Below are 22,820 nucleotides of genomic sequence, written 5' to 3'. Positions count from 1 at the left end.
TAATAAGTAATAAATATCAGTGATAATGAATGTCTTCAGCTATAATAGCATTTAGGCTATCACTTCTATATTGGGATTTTGGCCAGTAGGTCCAAATACTTTCTCTCTTCCTGACCCCCACCAGTTTATCTCTCATCACCTCATCAAATGTGGGTGAAGCACTAAAGAACTCTGTCATGCTGCCTTAAAAGGATGAAGCCCTTGTGGGGCTTGGCCACCTCTCATATCCCTTTCAAATACATACCCAAATTTCATTTCTTTTTGGGGAAAATGGGTGCCCTTCGTGACCTCAGATAGAAAAGGCAGGGCTTGTGATCTCCAGGATGGGTTTGACACCAGTCATTTTTCTCTAGGTGTTTGATGGTGCTGTCATAATCTTGTCCTTGGCGCCAATGGTGGCCTCAACAGTAGCTAATGGGCCCAACAGCCCCTGGGATGCTATCAGCCTTATTATCACACTACGAATATGGAGAGTGAAGAGGATCATTGATGGTGAGTCGTGATTCAGTTTGTGTCTCCTAGAGTTACCTGACAGGCTGGAAAAAAACAAAGCAAAAAGGTTTTAAATATGTGGAAAGATTGCTTTCCACCGTTCTTCCTTTTGTTCCCCTTCATCTTATATGTTAGAAGTACCAAAGAGGAGAGAGTTATGGCTTGCATGGAGGAGAGTAGGAGGGAGCCATGCTGATCAGGTTTATAGGGGAATGAAGGAGCTCCAAGCAGAAAATCCTTCCTTTCTAGCAATTAGGTAATTTGCTGTAACCACCAAGAAATGTCTGTATGAGCAAAAAGCTAAGAAGAGAATGCAGGATGCATTTCAACTCAGCCAGGCAACTGGATATCTGACCAAGTAAGATCTAGATCCTGCTTATGACCTGCATTTCATGTGTTAGAAATCCTTCCTACTTTAATTCACTTGCTGTAAGTGAAAGTGGTGTTTATTTTGGGGGGTGGGGGGGCTTATGAAGATATGTAAAGGATTTCCCTCTGATTTAAAAATTAAAGAATCACAGCTGGGTTAATGTGAATTGCTTGTGTTTTTCAGCGTATGTCCTTCCAGTGAAAGTGGAGATGGAGATGATGATTCAGCAGTATGAGAAAGCAAAGGTTATTCAGGATGAGCAGCTGGAAAGACTAACCCAGATCTGCCAAGAACAAGGGGTAAAGTTCATTTTTGTCTTTATTTACACATAGCTTGTCATAGGAAATAATACAGTACTCTAATATAATTGAAGGTTTCAAAAGTGTCATTAGGATTTCTGTTGCAGAGTGACAGATTTCAGTGTTAAAGAAATAGTGGCTGCAGCCAGGGTTTTTTTATGCATGATATTTGCCAAACAGCAGTTGGTTCTATCTGCTGCTCTGCGTGTGTTTGTTCTTAAGGTGAGGAAAACAAATGTGAGGAATAGGGAAGAACTGCTTCCAGTGTTTGATTTATTGAAGGAGTGCAGTTTGACACGATATTCAGAGCATGCAAAATTCATGGCCATTATTGGATGCTGCAGCTGTATTAAAGCCTTATTCCTTGGAAAAGTGCATGCATTTGCATGAAAGCTAATGAATCTCCCTGCTTTAAATGCAGAAGGCTGCTTTCTTGTATGTCAGTCTGAGTCTCTTTTGACAGACTCAAGATGTTGCACCAGAAACTAGAAGCTTCTGGTGCAGCATTGATTAGACTCTTCCCAAGACCCCAAATATTCAATGGCTCCGTCTTTTGAGATAAGGGAAGGTGAAATGCAAAATATCACACACAGATGGGGGGGGAGGGAGTTTAAAACAGTCATTTTTACAATAAGCCACGTATTTTGAATTACAGTCTTATGTAAATGAGTTTGTAAGTAGTATTCAGTAGTAGCAAGGAGTATTCAGATGACCACCAAACCACAACAGAATGATCCTCCAGCTGACTTAGTTCTCATTTCAATTGCAATGATAATTAAGAGGTGTCCGAATAAAGGCTGGAAGTTTCCAGCATGGGTTCCCATTCGCCACTACTGGCAGGTGTTTCTCAAATACAAAATGGGGGTTGAGTTGGAGTGGGTCAATCAGTCAAAAAGTTGAAGGGCCTGAGTAGACAGGAGGAGAGGCAGCTCATCCCAGTACAGGACAGCTGTAGAACAGGTGCCTAATCTGAAGCAGGAATTTATGTGCCCATCTCTCTATTAGGAACGTAAAACCCACTGACAGTCCTCCTTGTGACAACTTTGTGCACTGATATTGGTAGACTCATGCTTCTGTTATGGTCATGAAATGAACAAGGAATGGTATATACCCAGTTTTACAGAGGAGAGAATCTCTTTAGACGAAATGCAATAGGCAAATCAGCAGTTTCTCGAGTCCCACAGCAGTATTTTGTCTGTCAGCCCATGCTATTAGGTTAAAGTTCTTGACAATCATAAATTTAAAGACATTCATTTTTAGGAAATTTATTGCAGAGCTAAGTAATGCTCCTACTCCCTGAGCAGTTTTCGATCTTGCTCTTTCACAGTCTGAGTGGAGGTGGGCTCATTATACCAAGCTGGATTTGGGAGCACTTTTGCCACCCTGCAATTCTGATCCACATTCTCCTTATCTGCATGCCTGGCTTGCGGAATGTCTAACCATGGTGCCTGAACCTGAGCTCTGATGATTACAGCACAGCTGTATGTCAAGTATAGAGAATTACTGCTTTGGTGGATGAGTAAATCTGTGAAAACAGAGTAGGTTCTCTCCTAGCTTTCAAGTGTCATCAGCTATGGAAAAATATGGACTATAGGAAAAATGACAGCATACTAATCTCTCATGTTTTACTGTCCTGAGTTCCTGCCAAACAAATGTTTCAGCTGTATAATATGAGGTAAATGTACTAATTTGCTGCAGTTAGCAACAGAAGACATTGACACAAGTACTGCATTCTTCGTAAATTAATAGATTCATAATTCAGTCAAGAACAAGTTGTCAGCATTATAATGTTCACATTGGCATTGTATACAGTATCTGGTGAGGGGGTAAAAAAAAGTCTCCTAATGCTATTTGATGTCTAAAATTCTGCCAGGTTTTTGCTTTTTCATTTGATTAGCTGTCCCAGCCTTTTGAAGGATTGCTTATTCTTGGAATTTGAGTGAGCATGTCTATGCTTTTGCATGCAGGACTTGCCTACAGCAGTCTGGCTGCTCTTAAATCTGGAGGTCCAGCAGGAAGGGATTCCAGGTTGCCTCTTTTACAAGGTACCTGCTACCTCTATCACAGGCAGATGAGATAGTGGGGAGCTGCCTAGAGCCTGTAGGGGGCTGACCTGTTGCCTCTAACACCTGTAAGGCATTTCCCTTCTGAGTATACAGCCTCTCTGAGAAGCCTTTGTGTTTTGAAGCTGGTACTTAACAAGGCAATAAGGCAAATAGCCTTCCTATAGGTTTTTATGATGAGGTTTTTAACTTGTATTTGTGAACTGTTGTTTTCCTTGTGCTGAGCTGTGTGATTTTAGTCCTTGTGTGTATACACAAGCAAGAGGAATTTAAGTCACAAAAGCAGCCTCCATCTGACATCTCTCGCCATGTAGGTTTGTTGAGCAGACTCATGTCTTGTAATTAACTTAAACATAGCTGAATGTACATCTTAACAACATGACCAGTTTAAATCAGCTTGAGTTAGTATGGCTAATGGTGCTAGGGGTACTTCCTTTGTCCTCTTTCTGCCAACCTGTCTTTTCCTGTTTACTTGCATGAATGCATATGATGAAACAGATCTGGAAAGTGATTGGGTTGTCATTCATGTAACAGATGTGATCAGTTTTGTAGGCCTTGTATCTAGTGCCTAGTTCACCCCATGCTGCAGAACTGGTTCTGTTGATCAAAGGTAGGAAATGAGGAAGGGAAGATGAGTGCATAGGAGTGAAAGGAGAGCAAAGCCTGTTTGCCAGTTTGTACTAGTTTGTAGTAGCAGTGGCTTTTGTGTTGTCTTTAATCTGTCTAGGTTTACGTGTCAGCTGTATATATTTTTGGCCAATGATCAGATATCACAACTGCAAAGTATTACTCCATTCCTGAGTGACACTGGAAACGTAGTCTGCAAATATGAAAACTCCTTCCAGATGCTGATTTTTGGCTAACCATCCATCTGAAAAGCAGAATATATTTTATAAATGATAGAATCGCAAAATCACAGAATGACCCGGGTTGGAAGGGACCTCAAGGATCATGTAGTTCCAACCCCCTGCCTGGCAGGGCCACCAAACATACACATTTACTAGATCAGGTTGCCCAGGGCCCCGTCCAACCTGGCCTTGAACACCTCCAAGGACGGGGCATCCACAACCTCCCTGGGCAGCCTGTTCCAGGGCCTAACCACTCTCCTAGTGAAGAACTTCTTCCTAACATCCAACCTAAATCTTCCCTCTTTTAACTTAAAACCATTTCCTCGTGTCCTGCTATTGTCAGCCCTTTCGAAGAGTTTACTCCCCTCCTGGGAGTAAGTTCCCTTCAGGTATTGAAAGGCTGCACCCATCACAGTAACAGGGATTTCTTAAAATGGGTGAGAGATTAGAAAGTCGCACTGCAATTACTGTCAAAAATACAGAAAGAGTATTTTGCTGATGGTACTGTTTTATCAGCTTAATGACTACGATTAATCAATTTAATAAGTTAAATTATAAAGTATATATATGTATATATAGGAAATTTCATTGTCAATGCCAATTCCAGTTCAAATTTCTTTTGAAATCACCTGTAAAGGAACTTCCATTTCTGACAATAGATCTGTTTACCTGATCTTTTCCATTACTCTTACATAAGAGTCATCCAGCTGAGTACAGTCCAGCCCAGACTATGTACCACAAAAGCTCCTTTTCTGTCAGCTCTTGTAGTATAGGGTTTTTCATCATTCCAAAACTATATGAACTATGGAAGCTGTAATTTCTTTTTCATCTTGGAGTATAATTTGTACATCAGCTGCTAGTTTAATGACAGGGCTATTTAGCTGGTAAAATTACCTATTGGAGAAATAACTTATGTTATCTTTTTGCAATAATTTTAATTCATGTCTAACTACCAGTCATTTTCTTGGTAAATGGAGGGCAGCCAAGGTCATCCCGTGTTTCATTCTGCCCATAAATTATTTGCTTGCAAACGTCTCCTGATTTTTATTGTTACCAACAATGACTAAACTAATGGAAGTAAACATTGGATTGCATCCCAGTGGCAGAAAAGTTCCAGGGCAGGGCATTCTATACAGACAGACTCATAGAGTGGAACAAAGTTATTGTGCCTGCATTAGACACAAATAAGCTTTTGACTGAAATGTTCATTGATCTCTCTGAAATCGTCAGTCATTTTTAGTTACAAAACCGTTAAAGGGAAGTTCTGTATGACTCTAAGTCTGTCCCTTTTTGAGTCTTGTGCATATGTAAAACATCAGATGGGAGGAGTGCAACTTTTTAGACAACCAGCCATACAAAGTGAGTCGTAGCTTTCTCATCTGGCCTGACAATGTAGTTACTCTTTCATGAAATTATCTTTATTTCCCTTTTTCTTGGTGGTAAATGTATTTTCACATAAGCCACGTGTATCACACCTTTATACTGCACATCTCATTCCATGTAATTATAAAAGTCTATTCCAGCAGCAGTACACATAAGACAGATTATCAACACACACACACAAACAAAATATATATATATAAATACACATTTTTTCCATGTATATTAGGGAGCTTATTGATAAAGGAACCCATAAGAAGCTACCAAAGTATGTGTAATTAAAGATAATGAATAATATAGGCGTGCTGGTAAATAACATCAAGTCTTAACTGAAACAAATCAAATCATACGAATGACTGTCTATGTGTTTACTGTTCTCCTTATTTATATTTCAAACATTTAAGCCTTTAGAGGTTGCCCTCAAAATACAAAACATCCTCAGTGCAGCTCTCTTGCAGCTTTCTGTGTTTGTATTGCCCAGGTCTACATTTCAGATGGCTGCATCAGCTCCTGCTGCAAATGAAAATTATATACATACACACTCTCTGCTGATTTATTTAACCTGCCCTGGCCTGTGTGATGTGGAGTCAGAGCAATCTCATTAGCTCTTTTACACATTAGATCTGCCTGAGGTCAGTGTCCAATATAATGTTCAGTAGATATAAGCACCTACCAGGTAATTTGCTCATGCAGTCTCTCAGTGAATCATGCCCATAAGGAACACACGTTTCTTTCAGGCTTAACCTTTGTTTTGTTGGGTTGCTGTTAGTGGTCAAAACTGCATACCAGCTTCAGCATAACTTGGGATCGCTCTTAATAGTTGTGAACAATCAGTACTGAAATGCTCTCCTGAGTATGTGCCTGCCTTTCATGAGCTAAAAGCTTAGGAAAAGCCTGGAAGCTGTCCATCTGAAATACTGCAAAGGAAGAAGACAGAGCCCTTGTTAAGCAGCTGAAGCTGTGCAGTGTGGTAGGCCATGTTGGTTTCCACTGTTACCTTTCTGAATGTCTGTGTGGTTACCTTTCACACGATGGTGAAGTCCAGAGCAGTGTGCTGCTTTGCTGTGCACATGGGTTTAGTCCTTAGTGAGCAGGTGCACCCTCTGCTGCTGGAGCTGCAGGCGTGTATTTCTGTCCTTTAAACATGAGATGGCAGCAGAGCCCCTTCTGTTGTTGATGCTGCCAGAGTGGCTGCTCACCTGGATAGTGGTGATTGTTTTCCCTGTGGATTCCAGTTTCATCTTCCCTACAGAAAGAGTAGATGAAGAATTGCTTGCATGGAGTGGGATTGCCTAGTGGGGCCATCACAGGCAGTGCTTACCAACTGCTGCATGGTCAGTATGCCAGGCTGATTGGTTCATAACTTGTTGGCAAAACCAAAGTAAAAATGTCCAGATCTATGAGGGAGAGCTGTAAGCTCCTTTCTTTATGCTTTGGAAAGCAGGTAGTTTTCCAGATATGGCATTTTGAATTCCTTTTTCATCTTTTCTTTCTGAAGTCTGAGGAAGTTTTGTCTCATTTCTCCTCCAGCTGCTTTCCCCGGTCAGAGGAGCTGCTGGTGCTCAGCAATGTGCCTGGCATACATGCTGTATCTCATGTAGACTGCACTTAAGAAAACTTAGTCTGCTGACAATCCCAAAATAGGATGGCATGGCAGACTAGAATCAGCATCTGAGAAGTAAGAGCCATTCCCAGATTCATTTGGCCTACGTGCTGTTACACACTGGTTTTCAAGCACAGAGGTGCTAATTCCATCTCTGTTGTATACATGGAATGACAGGTGCAGCATGGTTTACTGGAGCATCATGCTCTGATGGCCTCTCAGGCCTTGAACTAAGGGAGACCAGCAATGCTACAATTGAAATGCCTTAGCCTGTTACTTGCCTCATTTGCTTTCCCCCTTCAGATTCTCTGTAATTAAACATGAGTGTGCACTGCCATACTACTGATCTTAAAAAGAGTTTGAAAAGGAGAAACCTGTTTGTCATATGGCTGTGCTGGATAAGGGGAAGGGCAGTGAGGTTTTATGGTGCTTATATAAAAGTCTGCATAGTCTCTGCACTTTGGAGAAATGGTTTTTCTTCTTGCGTTGTGGAAGACCTGTGGCTGTCAGATGTGGGGGAGAAACATGCTGTGTCCATCAATCAAACTGTACCTGGTAACTTTTGTCATCTGAACTGTATCTGCTTTTTGGGCAGATCCTATCCTGACTGCAGAGTGTCAGTAAGTGCTGTAGCTCCTGGGTTTGAGAGAAGTGGATAGAAAAGTGGCAACCTGCCCCAGGGTTTTCTTCATGCTGTGGAGTTCGGGCTGGAAGGAGACTGCAGTGTCCTGTTACAGCAATCCCTGTTACAGTCTAACAGATTAAAGGTGTTTGTCAAGAATGTAAATATCTGAATGCGCATTAAGGATGTTCTTCTGTAAATATTTCTTTCAGTTTGACAGTTACATCTGTTAGGAATTGTACAAAACGGTATCTTCAGGAGGGAGAGGTGTATAAAATAAAGACCACATGAGATGGCCATTATTTTTTCAATTACATGGACAATAATCCAGCTCACTTGAGCTCAAATGTTAACATAGTCATGTTGTGTTTGCTGTTAGCAGTCTGTAGTAGTTGAGTGGTAAACTGAATAATAGTTACCAAACTGTAAAATATGGGCATGTACTGACATCATATGAACATGCTATTGTTTTCTTTCTTCTAGTTTGAGATCAGGCAGCTGAGGGCTCACCTTGCTCAGCAAGATTTGGACCTGGCTGCAGAGAGAGAGGCTGCGCTGCAGGTCCCACATGTGCTGAACAAACAGAGCAGCAACAGGTACAAGGTGGTTGCCACTGAAGACTCAGACGATGAAGCCACTGAGACCATCACCGAGCTGCAGACTCCACGAGGTGAGTGCTGCCCGTGTGACGCTATCCATGGCACTATTGTTCCCTTTCACAGAGTGACTGAACCTACTGCTTTCCCTCTGCTAGTGAATTTGTTTTCCCATTTTTGCAAAGAAGCTTTATCAGCTCCAAAGTGGCAGCATTTTTGAGCAGATTTTGACCAGTGTCAATGAAACAACTCTGGATGACAATGTTAGCAATATACCTTCCCAGTGTCCTCATGATTGTACCCTCAAACACTAAAGCAGCAGCAGTCAAATCAGAATTGGCAAAGCAATAATCACTCAGTTAAAAGCAGGGAAATTGAGAAGAACTGAAAAACAACTTCAGACTTTGGTTGCTTGTAATTCTGTGGTTCGGGGAGGACTTAGGACTGTTATAAATTGATGTCACATCTCACAGCACAGAAGCCTGATGCATAAGAAAGCTATTGGTATTCATAGTGTTGTTTTTTTTCATACCAGTTTTAAAAGTATCGGGTTAAATCTATTAGGCCAGATTACCCTCACCTTTATATCTAGTCACAGGACAGACTGTGTACATCAGGAGTTAGCTTGGATGGTTTTTTGTGTCTTCTTTTCTCTTGGCCATCATCACGCAAGAATCCAGTGTCTGCTGGGAGATACTCAAGTCTTGTATTCAATAAATGCTTAGATGTTGTTCCCAGGGACATGGTTTAGTGGGGAAATGGTGGTTGGTGGTAGGTGGACAGTTGGACTGGATGATCTTGGGGCCCTTTTCCAACGTTGGTGGTTCTATGACTCTAAGGGTATCTGTGTATATGGATTAGCAATATAAGCATAGATGGGTGACTGCAGATGTGCAAATCCATAGAAACCTGTGTGCCGTGTTCTGTTGTGTTCTGTGTAACGTTTTGTGAATCCATGGAAACAAGACTCTCCTACTAGTTTCATTCATCCTGCTGACTGCACCACATCCCAGCTTGCCTTCCAGGTGCTGTGGCTGCCCACACACCAGCTGTCCAGCTTGCCTTGGTTGGAGGCTTATGCTCTCACTAAGTGGTTTAAAACTGCCAGTGCTGGACAGCTCAGCTGTGTTCAGACCTGGAGGCTCTGGTGCAAGGAAAGGAGCATTTGTACATTTGTACACCATAGGCAGCTCCAGTGCCTGTTATGAGGAGCAGTCGTGTGGGTTTTCTTTTAGCTGAGATGTGTGGTTCAGGGGAATGCTATCAGTTATATTTACCTGGACCCTCTTTATTTATCAGAACAGAAGGCTTTATTGGACACAGGGTGTAGCTTCTCTACCCATGATTCCCAATGCTCATGATGGGGGAGAGAATGTGCCACAATCTCACTGATGGTTAATGGTATATTTCATGTAATAATCCTTTATTGTAGTGATACACAAGCCTTCCTTCCACAGCCACCCTGGTCTTCCTGTTTCAGTAGAATTAGAGGTGCAGTTGGTACCTTTGTTTGATTAAACTCATGAATTTAAGGCATAGAAATATTTTAGCCAAAAGCTTTAGGAGAAAAAGCTTACCACGTTCTTTCATATTGTTTATTTTTTCACTCCCTGCACAGCAATGAAAGCATGCAGAGATTGCATCTGTTTTGTCCTCTGTAGTAATGGCTACGCACTAACCGCAATTCAGCCATTAATTATTCCTGATTTGGAATTGTATTTAAAAGCAGGCAGTTGAGCAGACTGTCCCCTAAAATGCATTTCCCCCCTTTTTTTTTAATAGGATTTCAGAGGTTTCCCCTGATGGATATATTATGATTTATGCATGTGTTCCTTGAGGGTTACATTTGGAACTGGGGAGTCTTGTGCACAGTTAGGAGGTTTGCTGAAATGATGGTGCTGTGGAGATTTGTCTGTTGGGTTTTTTTTTCCTTCTATCCAAAGTATTTGCTCCGGATTAACACCAGTACTCAGGGTTTGTTTCTCCCTGTAAAACGCTGACTACCTCTGCAACAAAGTAGGCACGTAATCTTGGTTTCTATACTGCTGGGTTACATGATTCATTAAAGCAAGTCAAGCTTTTCACTGGGGAAAAAAATACATCCAGCAAATAAAAAAGCGTGTGCTGCTTCACATATCAGGTAAGGTGCAGTTATCTCATGTTAAAGCATTCATACTAAGAATATAGAGTTAATTTTTGGTTCCCAGAAGTGGACTCAAAACACAAGGAAATATTTTTTGTGTATCGTACCATATATTACATACGAAGCTTTTGCAGATGAATTATTAGGAGCTGAGTTTAACGAGTTGAGTTTGGGTGACTCCATGTTTTACAATTGAGAATCTCCTATGGCGTTATAGTGAGGGGCAGCCACCCATGATAGTCTGCCATTATGGTGGAGTACTGACAAGGGGACCAAGATCAAGTTGCATGAGAAACCTCGCACCCAGCACTCAGTGCTGTAATTCATAATCTAGAGAACAGTCAACTGAAGCAGAGGATTTTGCATCTAATTGTCTGGATTATTTACAAAGAAATAATTATGTTACACATCTACTATCACAAGGCTTTGAATACTGCTGTAGAAATGCTGACTTAGAGATTGCTTCTGTGTGAGCTACAGGACCTCAAAATCTTGGATAACAGCTCAATAAGGCAGTTACCCCAGCAGAGAAAGTCTGTGAGCCAGCCCTGCCTGTTTCTTCTACCTCCTCACCTCAGCTGGGTCTTTGCTGTCCAGTAACGTGCTGCTGTCGTAGCAGTAGCTTTCACTGGTAACACTTTGGTGTCTTGTAAGTATTTACAACCATGGCCATTCTCACCAACTCACACATTGGATAACCTGGATGTGATACACCATGTAAAGGAAGAGCATGTCTTCAGCTGAGGAGTCCTTCATTTGCACAGCATGGAATGGGTATATGGATGATGTAGGATCCCCTGTTTTCCCTCCTCCTCCAACAGGTGTAATATTCCTGAAACATGGCTCTGCAGAGCAGGCTGAGACCCTTCCTGTGGGTCCTTTGCTTCCTGTGGCATGTAGTTACACTGGCTGTGCTGTCTCTGGGGCTTTCCCACCACTTCTTCTACCTGGAGCTGTAAGCCACCAGTGTTTTCACCCTTACTTTTTAGGCCAAGGGTTATGTATTGCGAGTTACCCTTTCTTATCAGACCACAGTAGGAATTCCACTTTAATTGTGATTATTTATTTTCCTCCTTTAATACTCTAGAGTGACTACTGCAGTCAATCATTCTGTGGGCCACGTGGCATCTGTGAGCTTTTGGAAACATCTGCAATTGCCTATTGCAGTGCTTACTCTGAGGAGAAGGAGGGGACCAGGTTGCTAATACTGCTACAAGAAAAGCTGCAATTCAAAGTCAGAATTCAGTGGTAAGGCAAAACGGGCTCAGGAGAGGCTCCTCTTTTGTGCTCTGGCAGAACATGAGCCTTACACACAACACCTAAGGGTAGGTAGGGTATGGCATAGAATGTGGATGTTTGTGCCAAACTTAACTTTGTCAGCCTTCAAAAAAGAATTGCCATCTTTGGAGAGCTCTGGATTCTGCCAAACCAGTGAGCTTTAGTTGGCTGGAGAACATACTGCATGCAAAAATGGGATATTCCATCTCTAGCTAATCTTATTTCCCCCGTCTGCACTGAACAATGGAAACATTCAGTGCAGAATACTTCATCATGGACGGGTTATGGAATAAGAAAGCATTCAGTCTTTTTATTCATTTCCATACCTGGGAGTTTTATGGCATGGTGCATAAGTTAAAGCTCCTTGGGGACAGCTGTAGCTTGTACTCTGGTATTTACACTGGATTTTGTGCAACAATTTACTACAGCATTCAATAAGGTAAGTCAAGTAACCCCAGCATCACGTGGTATGCACAGCACCTCTGGGACTTTGTGCAGACACACGCAGCATGGCCAGCAGTGTAATGCACATGCTGTTCTGTAGCTTCCCATACATATTCTTGCCCATCCTCAGGAGGGGAGCAGAGGGGTGGTGCTGAGCTGTGCTCTCTGTGACAGCAACAGGACCCAAGGGGATGGTGTGGAGCTGTGTCAGGGCTGGGCCAGGTGTGGGTTAGGGAAGGGCTCTGCCCCAGAGGGCGGTGGGCATGGTCAGCGCTCTCAGGGTTTGGATTTGGGGTGGTCCTTTATGGAGCCCAGGGTTGGACTCAATCCCTTCCAAGTCAGGATATCCTTTGATTCTGGTCAGATGGCCAGCAGGCTCTGAAAGTGTCCCGTAACTCCCCAGCTGATACTCTATGCCTCTTCTTGAAGTACTGCTTCTTCAGGCACTGAAGAAGAATCCAAAGACAGTAGGAGTATCTCTGGAAAAAGCATGGATATATGCTAATGACTACTTAATTTGGCTAAGAGGCAGGAGATGTTTCAACTAGATTTTCTTTGAATGGAGGTTATATTTGTCCAGCCAACAAACTGGACTCGAGAGTAGCCAGACATGAAGACTGTCACACAGGAATCAGCACGCAAGTCAAAGGCTGCCATTGTCAGTTCCAGGGAAGATGGCCTCAATAGAGGGGAGGACTCTGAAAGCCATAAGCCCAGGGCTTTGCTGGGACATTTTGCTGCCCTGTAAGCGTGGTTGGTTGGTTTCACTGCCTCAGTTTCTATAGCGAGGCACAGAGTGATGATGGTACTCACTTCAATATAGCGCTGTGGGGCTCAGCTGCTCAGTTTGTAAAGAGCTGGGGACGAATGCTGTTGTGGGTACTGTGCGTGCCTCCTATTTTGATATGTTGGCTCATCATGTCAGAGGCAGATATTGGTGGTATAGCAGTAGAGGTTGAACAGTCCTGCCAGTGCTCCATTACATTTGGTATATCTGGGGCTTTGATCTATCAAATGGTGTTATTGCGCTCTTTGTAGCTGTTGTAGTTTCTATGGAAACAAACAGAAGCCATTACTTTTGGAGCACCCAATGTATCCTGTCTGCTCATCTCTAAATGACAGAGGTGGGTTTTCTTTTCCTCCTCCTGAATTCCTGCGGCGTGCAGCACGGAACCAGTTACGGTCAGAATGAAATCCAACATTCTCTGCTCCCGCACAAATCATTTTTACTGTTCAGTTTACAAACCCTCCAGCTCCAGGGAACGCAGAGTTCACGGTACCCCATACAGCCATTAATACTTCCTTCCAAAATTTATTATTCTTTAATCTCCCTCATAATATATGAATTAGAGTCCCGAGAGGAAATCCCTCATTTTCCTGCATGTGTCATTGCAGTTTGGGGAGCTCTGCAGCACTGCCGTAGTGTGAAAGCAGCGTGGCACCCTTGTACTTATTTGAGCAGGGACCGGATTCCAGACAGTGTTACCTCCTGGGGCAGAACAGTGATTTTTAGCCATTCAGGGTGGAATTTCTGATCCTGGGGGGCTGGCAGTGTTTTCTTTGGGGCACTGCTGCAATTTACAGGTCGTGAAGTTTACTCTCCCCATAGACACAAATGTGTTCTGCAAGGTGAAGAAAGTGGGATATTGGGAAGGGAATGTGACCAAATCTGGAGCTTGGGGAGGCTTCCCTCAATATGATTCATCTGCTGTCTGAGGGGCAGAGTGGGGCGCTGCAAAAGATTCTGCCAGTTGTTGCTTGCGAGGCAGGTTGAACACTTGGGATTGTTGCACACTTAAGCCAGTTCCTGCCTGACCCTGTTAGTGGTGTGAGGAGAGCCCTGTCACTGCAGGACAGCAGGTAGTAAATAGGGTTTTTTTCTAATGTTGGAATGTATCTGCTTTGAAGCCTACTCTGTTAATGGTGAGATGTGGTGCCCTCTGATGGCATGAACTCGCTGCTCCTGCACCTCGCTCTCCTAAATCATTCAAAGCTTTTCCTACTCCTATTCTGCCCTTATTCATTGCCAGCTCATAAGTTTGTTCTTGAGTCTTTCTGCTTAAATTATCCTTCTCTGTCCCTGCTGGTTACCCTGATGGTTGTTTAGTTTTTCTAGATGCAGCCAACAGCTGTTTTGCAGCGATAGGCCCAAGCTCCTTCGTGTTTGATCCACTCTGACTGTCATGAGCCAGCTCAGATATGGATCTGCTGATCCTTATTCACTGGGATGGAAAAAGAGCACAGAGAGGTCCCCGGGGCCATCCCACACCTAAAGCCATTGGCTGTGCCCACACACAGGTGTTCTGCATCTCAGCCCTGTTCAGCTTAGCACGCTGTGCTGTTGCAGCATGATCTGCTGCGCTGATCTTCCATGTCTTCACTTTTCTCTTCTCCACGATGACTTTTCATCTCAGGTTGATTTCTTAGAACCAGGCTGAATCTGTGGCTCTGATTTCTGTGCAAGGTAACTGCAGCAGTTCCTCTCACTGTGGGTTATCCCACGTGCTCAGGCAGCCATCCAGCCTGTGCTGACTGGACACGTCTGTGGATGGGAGCCATGTGAGCACAGCAGCTTGTGCTGCGTGGCAGTTTGCCTTCATGTGAACATCTCCTGGAAGGATTGAGCTGCCTGCTGCTATTTCCTGTTGGCACAAGCTTTCCATGTTGCTAGAGGGGAACATAGAGACACCTTTTTGGGCCAGCAAGGCAGAGGGGGAAACGTTCTGCTTGGGTCATCTTACTTGAGCCCAGGAAGGTGAAGGAGGCACAGCTTGGCATGTGCCCTAATAAATGTATGTACAAGTGAGCAGTGCTGTTGGCTGCTGGAGCAGCATAGCTCTCATCATCACTGTTCCTGTTTTTACAGGTGTTTAGGGGACAGCAGGTCCTGTCACTTCTGCTTTGAAACAACTTTCCTGCTCAGTGTTTTAGTGGCTTTTATTGGAAGGTGTATTTTATCCTATGCTTCTCTGCTAACTGCTTCTAGATGGTGGTAGTGGTGCTTGGAGGACAAGAAGCTGGTGTCAGGTAGGTCAGCAATGGAGGCGGAAGATCAGATTGCTCTGCTCAGTGGGGGATTGCTTAGCAGAATGAACCCTGCGGTTCGGAACATGCAGCTTTGGGATGGAAGGCAGTATAACCAATGGCAATGCAAATATGAAGTAAAATATGTTACTAACTGTATGGGAACTGTGGAGTCCTGGCCAGGACCACTGATTGAACACCTGGGAATGGACCTGGTCAGCCCTGGGAGCACAGGTGAAGGTGATTCAGCTGTGTGAATGGAAGGGGTGGAGCCTGGCTGCACTCCTCTCAGACCTCATTGAAGGGCTGACTGCCACTGGGGGTTTCTGGTTGGAGATCCCTCCCTTGATGGATCAAGTCTGGGTTTTTAGAGACAGGTGAGCATTTTCCTCCTTCTTTGTAGCACCTTTCCATCGCACACCTTTCTTATTGCACCTCCTGTATTGCCATTCCACCACACTGAGCTCTCTGATTGTTACAGTAATAAGTTCTGGTGTGTTTTTCTTAGTATTTTTGTTACGGCCTCTAATCACAGAGGTGTGCAAATGGTATTTATTGTGTGCAGAGGTTTTGCAGTCATTGATGAAACAACTGCAGGTCACTGTTGGGAGATTACAGAACTGAAAAAGAGATCTGCCTTGGTCAGAATGTCATTCGTGTGCTTCACCAAATTTATGAGGTTTTTACAGGGCCAAGGGAGAGAGATTACAGTGTTTTCTCTCAGGTCAGATGAGATTATATGGGACTGCACTCCAAGTGGTTTATTGCTCCCTAAACCATTTGTGGTAGAAGAGATGTAATCTGAGTCTCGCAGGGAAAGAACGGAAGATAAAATCCTGTAGCTCTCAGATGGATCCTGACCGTGGGCTGCATGTTGTTTCAATAAAGGTTTGGTTGGCAAGCAAAGAGGAGGGGGCTTATTGCCCTTCTTGATGGGGCTTTGCTGCGCTTCCACAGAGAAGGTTGGCTGCAGCAGGAGTCTGATCAGCCCTTCTGACCATGCTCCCTTCTGCCCGGTGGGAGGCAGCAGGCAGGCGTAGCACTGAGGGGTGCTGGTGAGGCTCCCAAAATCCTGAGCTGTCTGAGCTTTTAAGAACAGAGAATGAAGCACTGTGTGAAGACGGCTGCTCTCCTGTAGTTGAGGCTCCAGTATCCTGGGAACAGTGAGCACCCCACGCTCTGTGGGGGTCTCCCCCTCTTGCAGGATCTGTTCTCCCTCACTTATACCCACCTCCTCCTGCTGCTGTGCTCCTGACTCTGGCTGCTCGCAGTGGGGACTTGATCATAAATCACCATGAAGTTCTGCAGCAGCCCCACAGTAATGTGCACTGCTGTACCTTCTGCTTGTGTGCACCACTGGTTGGTTTCAGTCTCATCTTGGTAGTGTTCTCAGGCTCCCAGCTTCCAGCAGAGTGGGGTATCATCAGAGATAAGAGGCTATAAAGAATTCCACTTAACCCCAAAACAGCTGTGACTCCCTATGGCCTTTGTTAGTTGTCAGTTTGCCTTACTGTAATCGTTCAGAAACCTAATCTGTCGCTGAAATATTTATCCTGCTGTTGTTATTCCAATACTCTGTATTGTTTTTTATTCATAAGAAACTACTCAAAATATTTTATATTTTATACCCGCACACGCCCATTTATATTATTTACATAGACACAGTCACACACACACCAAAAGAGCCCAGTGAGGATAAGGAGGCCTTGCATGGCAGCAGTGAGTCAGAGCAGTGACTCTCTGTGCTGTGCTGAAGAAGTGTTTGCAGTGCTGCAGTTCCTTTGCAGCTGTTTGCCTCATGTAATGAATGGTCTGTAACTCTGAGGTGGGTTTGAAGGTTCTGGTGCAGTGCACACACAGGAGGTGGATGGCAGGCAATGCATGTGCTCATACAGGAGGTTTAATTGGAGCTGTAAGACACAGAACACAGGTAAGTACTGTTTCCAAGCTGCTTGCTTGCTTCAGGATGGATGACTGTGGTGTCTAGTACTGATTTCCATGAGAGCTGGAGGGAATGGAGGTCTGCTGTACCTGAAGGTTCCCTGCCTGACCAAGAACCTGAATCTGCACAGGCCGGTGGGTCTGCTAACATTCAGAGTGTGGATCAATTATGGATGGTGCAAAAGAAGTGTGGTTGAGTAGCAGATAGTTGAAAAGCTTTGCAATGTACCCTAATCCTGCAGCACTGCCTTGAGCTACTCGGAGGCCTCTTCTTTAAACTTGGACATTAGCACAAAGCACACCTCTGACTGCAGGCATTTAAAGATCAACAGGGGCCAAGAAAGCTTTTAGGAGCCAATGAAACCAGGAAAACAACCGCCTTCCCTTTCAGTGTCAGGTTCGATTGCCTTCTTACGAGTGCAGCTATTTCAGGTACAGAGTGCTCGGTGGTTTGGGTCTTGTTGTATGGGGAAAGTGCTCCCCAGAAAACATCTGTTTCTTTCACCTGCAAACCGCAGAGTGCTGTGGAAGGCAGCGCTGCGGCTGCAGGGACCCCGGGGGGGTGAAGGGAATCTGCCCCGCAGGGAGGAGCGTGATGCTCTCAAACGTGGTATCAGAGAGAGCACTTAAAAGGAGAGGATGCTTTTAGAGCACAGCACTGCTGGGCAGGTCTGATCTCAGGGAGCTCTAATAAAGAACCATGCTCCTATTGGCCTGTGGGTGCCATGGCCGTGAGGTGTGCAGTGCATGGTTGGGGGCTGAGCATCACACCTGGTTCTGGCAGGGCACAGCAGGCTGTAGGGCTGCGAGCAAACTGTGCCCTGTCAGCCACTTACCCACACGCTGCTTCTTGTTTCAGAGGATGACATGAACAATTACATCAGCCGGTACTACAATGAGCCCAGCAGTGGTAAGTTTTGCTTGAAAACATGAGTGTGAACCAGATGTTTGCATTGTGTTGTGTTCTGTGACCCCAGTGAAGCTAAGCAATGGCAGAGTCTGTTCTGGGAATGGAACCCAATGCCCACAGTGGGTGGTGTTCTCCATAAGAGCCAAAGCAGCAGCTCTCTGATGGTGAGGGACACCACGTGCACAGCTGAGTGCTGACCACAGGCTGAAGTGCTGAGTGTCCTGGGGAGGTCAATGCCTTGTTGGGGCTGCAGGGAGGTTCCACGGAGCCCAAGTGTGCAAAGCAGGGGCAAGGAATGCACATGGAACAGCTGCAGCACCAGCCCCATATCTACACTCACATGTGTATGAGCGTATCCTCACAGCTGGGGGAGTACAAATGGGTACACATACATACCCAGTGCAGGCATGCACAGACACATAACCATACAGAAATAAGAATAACTGCATACCTTTTTAATCATATACACATAAAACAGGGAGATGGCCGTATATATATATTTCTAGGGAGGCAGAGATGTGGATATACACATATAGTACATAAATTATGTATGTACAAATACATACGGATATTCCTGTAAAGGTGTGTGTTAGATAATGTATAAATTATTCACATTAATTGTACATTAAATATAAAATATGCATGTGTGTATAGAGATGATAATGCATTATACATAATGTGTTTATATTCCCATATATACATTCCACCACAAGACCAGGGTTACACACATCTCCTCTTTAAGTGTGTGTAAGTAATGCCTCCTATTTCACCACCACCATCCACCACTCATTGTGGGCCAGTGTAATAAAGTAGGAGGCATTACTTTTGGAGCAGCCCTTATGTATGTTTCTATAAGGAATATATAGATTGATAATGTGCTACATGCATTTATATCTGTTTATATAAATATGTCTATGCTATGAACATGTGTACATGCACATGTGTACATACATGTACATATGTGTATAGCTACGTGCATGCATATACATACCCATGTAAGTAGGTGCTCTTATGTATGAGCACATACACACACACACACGCACACAGTGGCACACACAGACACACACACAGTGACAAACAGTGACACACACAGATGAACACACTGACACACAGACGCACAGACACACACAGTGACAGACAGTGACAGAGACACGCACACATAAACACACACACAGAGTGTCACACACACACTAATGCGCACATTAAAACACAAACACATACACAGACGCCCAAACACACACATGTATGACACGGTGTGTGAGAGTGTGAAAATCCAACACTATGTGTGTGAGTGTGTGAAAGTCCGACAATATGTGAGTGCGTGAAAAATCTGACACTGTGTGTGTCAGTGCGTGAAACTCCGACACTGTGTCTGTGAGTGTGTGAAATCTGACACTGTGTGTGCGTGAAAATCTGACACTATGTGTGTGAGTGCGTGGAAAATCCGACACTATGTGTGTGAGTGCGTGAAAGTTCGACACTATGTGTGTGAGTGCATGAAAATCCGACACTATGTGTGCGAGTGTGTGAAAAGTCCGACAGTATTTTGTGTTAGTGCGTGAAATGCGACACTATGTGAGTGCGTGGAAAATCCGACACTATGTGTGTGAGTGCGTGAAAGTTCGTCACTATGTGTGTGAGTGCGTGTAAAATCTGACACTATGTGTGTGAGTGCGTGAAATTTCGACACCATGAGTGCTTGGAAATATCTGACACTGTGTGATAGTGCGTGAAACTCCGATACTATGTGTGTGAGTGCGTGAAAAGTCCAACACTATGTGTGTGAGTGCGTGGAAAATCTGACACTATGTGTGTGAGTGCGTGAAAAATGCGACACTGTGTGTGTGTGTGTGTGTGTGTGTGTGTGAAATCTGACACTATGTGTGTGAGTGCGTGAAAGTCTGACACTATGTGTGTGAGTGCGTGAAAATCTGACACTTTGTGTGCGTGAAAATCCAACACTGTGTGTGAGTGCGTGAAAAATCCAATACTATGTGTGTGTGCGTCAAAATCCTACACTGTGTGAGTGCGTGAAAATCCGACACTGTGTGTGAGTGCATGAAAGTTCAACAGTATGTGTGTAAAAGTGCGTGAAATCCGACACTATGTCTGTGTGTGCGTGAAAGTTCAACACTGTGTGTGAGTGCGTGAAAATCTGACATTATGTGTGTGTGCGTGAAAGTCTGACTCTATGTGCGTGTGTGCGGGATATCTGACACTGTGTGTGAGTGCATTGACTCACACAGTGACTCACACACAGTGACACACACAAATTGACACACAGGTACACACACACAGTGATGCGCACACACAAAATGATACACACAGTGACGCACACACTCAAAGTGACACACTCAATGTGACACACACACAGTGATGCACACGTGACACACGCAGTGACGCACACACACGCACTGACACACACCGTGATGCAAAGTGACACACATATGGTGATGCACACACTCAATGTGACACACACACAAAGTGATGCACAAAGTGACACGCACACACATAGTGACACGCACACAGTGACACAGTGACACAGTGACACAGTGACACAGTGACACAGTGACACAGTGACACAGTGACACACGCCCCACACAATGACATGCACACTGACACGCACACACACAAACACACACACATACATATACTGACACACACACACACACATACACTGGGGGGGAAGTGCAAGACCATATCTGTGTGTTTTATATGAATAAAGGCTCATACACAAGCACCAAGGTGTACTAAGAATTACAGTTATGTGCTCATTACCAAGGACTGTGTGTGTGTTGCATATGTAAGTGTCCATGAAGGCAGAGGTTTATCTGTACTATGCTACTTCTGCCATGTTCTGCTTCCCTATTTGTTAGTCTACATCTATACATGTACAAATGCACATATCTACCTACCTGTAACTGTTTAATTTACACAAGTATAAAATAATTAACCAGTGATAGGAGAGGGATCCTGTCTGCCCATCCATCCTTTTGGTCTTTGAGGTCTGCTGCTCCTCGTTGTAACTGGCAGCTCCTCCCTGTGCTGTGCTCTCACTGCCCCTCTCTGCTGTTTCCTCCTGCAGACAGCGGTGTTCCTGAGGCCGCCATCTGTGTGGTCACCACGGCCGCCATCGACGTCCACCGGCCCAACATCTCCTCCGAGCTCTTCACGGTGGAGGTGCCGATGCGGCTGAGCAGCACCGGGACGTCCGCCAGCATCACTTCGGGCAGCGCCTCCCGCTCCACCGTCAGCTCGGGCACACGGGCGTGCAGTGAGAGCAGCCAGACGCTGGGCTCCTCGCCGGACTGCAGCGCAGCCTGTGAGGATGGGGCAGGCGCCAGCCCTCATACCGAGCTGGTGCCCAGCCAGCAGCGGGTGGCACAAGCCATGGTCCAGGAGCTGCTCTCTTCCCTGTCCGAAGAGGCGCGCCTGGCACAGAAGGGGCTGGACCCTGTCAACCTGAAGCTGCCCAGCCCAGCGGGCTCAGTGAGGGCCAGCCCTGACCTTGGCCACCGCCTCAGCGTCTACAACCGCAGGAATCAGGAGAACCTCGATGTCCTGCAGCTCAAGCCACTCATTGACTCTCCTCAGGGCCCCCCAGTGACTGATGACAAGTATGGCGCCCTGGGACCCCCCGAGCCACGGCTGAGCAAGGTACCTGAGGCATAAGGACAGCTGTGGCACACCCACTGTGCTTGGGTCATCACCAGGCAGCACCGAAGGCCTCCTATGGCACCTCCAGCAGTGGCCACCAGCCCAGGGCTGGACCAGCACCACCCAGCTGGTCCCCAACAGGCCTGCCCTGCTGCCAGCTCTGGGCCAGCTGGTACCTACCGTGTCCTCTGAGGCACAGGAGACCTTCCTCCTGTCCACAGCCAGCAGGAGTGGACTCAGTGCCCAGTGGCAGGGAGAAAAGACTACAGCTGTGTCCTGCCACCAGCCTGGGGTTAGCCCCAAGGTGCACAGACCTTCCACCAGCACCAAGCTACAGTGTCCAGGGACAGAGCTGCTGGCCAGCTTGCTCCCAGCGCCCATGTCCTCTGCACAGCTGGGAGGGGAGTGAGGCTGGGAATAAACACTGACAACCACCACTGCCTCCCTTGTTCCTGTCTTCCATCCCTCTTCCCTTCCTTACCTTACCTGCCTTTATTCCTTTTCCTACCATTTTTTCCTCACTCTCCCCACCACCACCACCACTTGATCTCCCAGCTCATTGCCACCCACAAAAAGAAACTTAGAAAAAAAACCCCACAGTTACATCCCCTCTTACCACTACAATCCTTTATTACTGTTATTCTTTCTTACCACCTCTGTCTCCACCTCCACCCATACCAAACACCGCCCAGCATGAACATACACCGACGCTGGTGCTTTGCCATACTCCTGGGGGTGTGCTGTCGTTACTCTCCAGCCCAACTGCAGCCATTGCAGTTGTTCACTTCTTCTTCAGGAGCTCCGTCATCTCAGGCACCGCCTGCAAACACCAGTGCCAGGGTAGCACCCGCTTCCTCTCCACCCCCACAAAGTTTCCATGTGAGATCCCAACCCCCCATCACACCCCAGCCCCCTGCCCACCACCCACAACTCCAGGGGCTGTGGGTCACCCCAGCTCACAGCACTCCCCACTTCCCTCCTGCTGAATGGAGCCTCTTAATTATTTAAGAGCGCTACATTTCCATTAGGTGGAAATAATGCATTCGTACAAAATTTATTAAGGAAATTGTCTACATGGTGTTTCTTCAGAATGTGACTTTGTCTCTGCCTAACGAAAAGGCCCGTGCTCACCGCTGAGCCAACGGGCATT

General features: G+C 45.3%; 2 protein-coding genes across 5 annotated transcripts in view; one reads left to right on the top strand and one right to left on the bottom strand.

The window, feature by feature from the left end:
- Positions 1 to 22,493, top strand: part of TMEM266 (transmembrane protein 266) — a 69,257-nt gene extending 46,764 nt beyond the window's left edge. For all 4 annotated transcript variants that reach the window (XM_015872463.2, XM_032446904.1, XM_032446906.1 and 1 more), the window contains exons 8-12: positions 354 to 492; positions 1,046 to 1,161; positions 8,161 to 8,347; positions 17,963 to 18,013; positions 21,099 to 22,493. In XM_015872463.2, the coding sequence (XP_015727949.1) occupies positions 354 to 492; positions 1,046 to 1,161; positions 8,161 to 8,347; positions 17,963 to 18,013; positions 21,099 to 21,685 (1,080 nt within the window). In that variant the 3' untranslated portion in view covers positions 21,686 to 22,493. The remainder of the gene's footprint in view (positions 1 to 353; positions 493 to 1,045; positions 1,162 to 8,160; positions 8,348 to 17,962; positions 18,014 to 21,098) is intronic.
- ETFA (electron transfer flavoprotein subunit alpha) overlaps positions 22,271 to 22,820 on the bottom strand; it is a 28,224-nt gene continuing 27,674 nt past the window's right edge. Inside the window, exon 12 of the mRNA XM_015872469.1 lies at positions 22,271 to 22,490. Coding sequence (XP_015727955.1) covers positions 22,452 to 22,490 — 39 coding nt within the window. The 3' untranslated portion in view covers positions 22,271 to 22,451. The remainder of the gene's footprint in view (positions 22,491 to 22,820) is intronic.

This window comes from Coturnix japonica, chromosome 10 (assembly GCF_001577835.2).
Source record: "Coturnix japonica isolate 7356 chromosome 10, Coturnix japonica 2.1, whole genome shotgun sequence".
In the NCBI taxonomy this organism is placed as follows: Eukaryota; Metazoa; Chordata; class Aves; order Galliformes; family Phasianidae; genus Coturnix; species Coturnix japonica.
The sequence above is the reverse complement of the archived record's forward strand: the minus strand, read 5'-3'. Positions and strand labels throughout refer to the sequence as shown.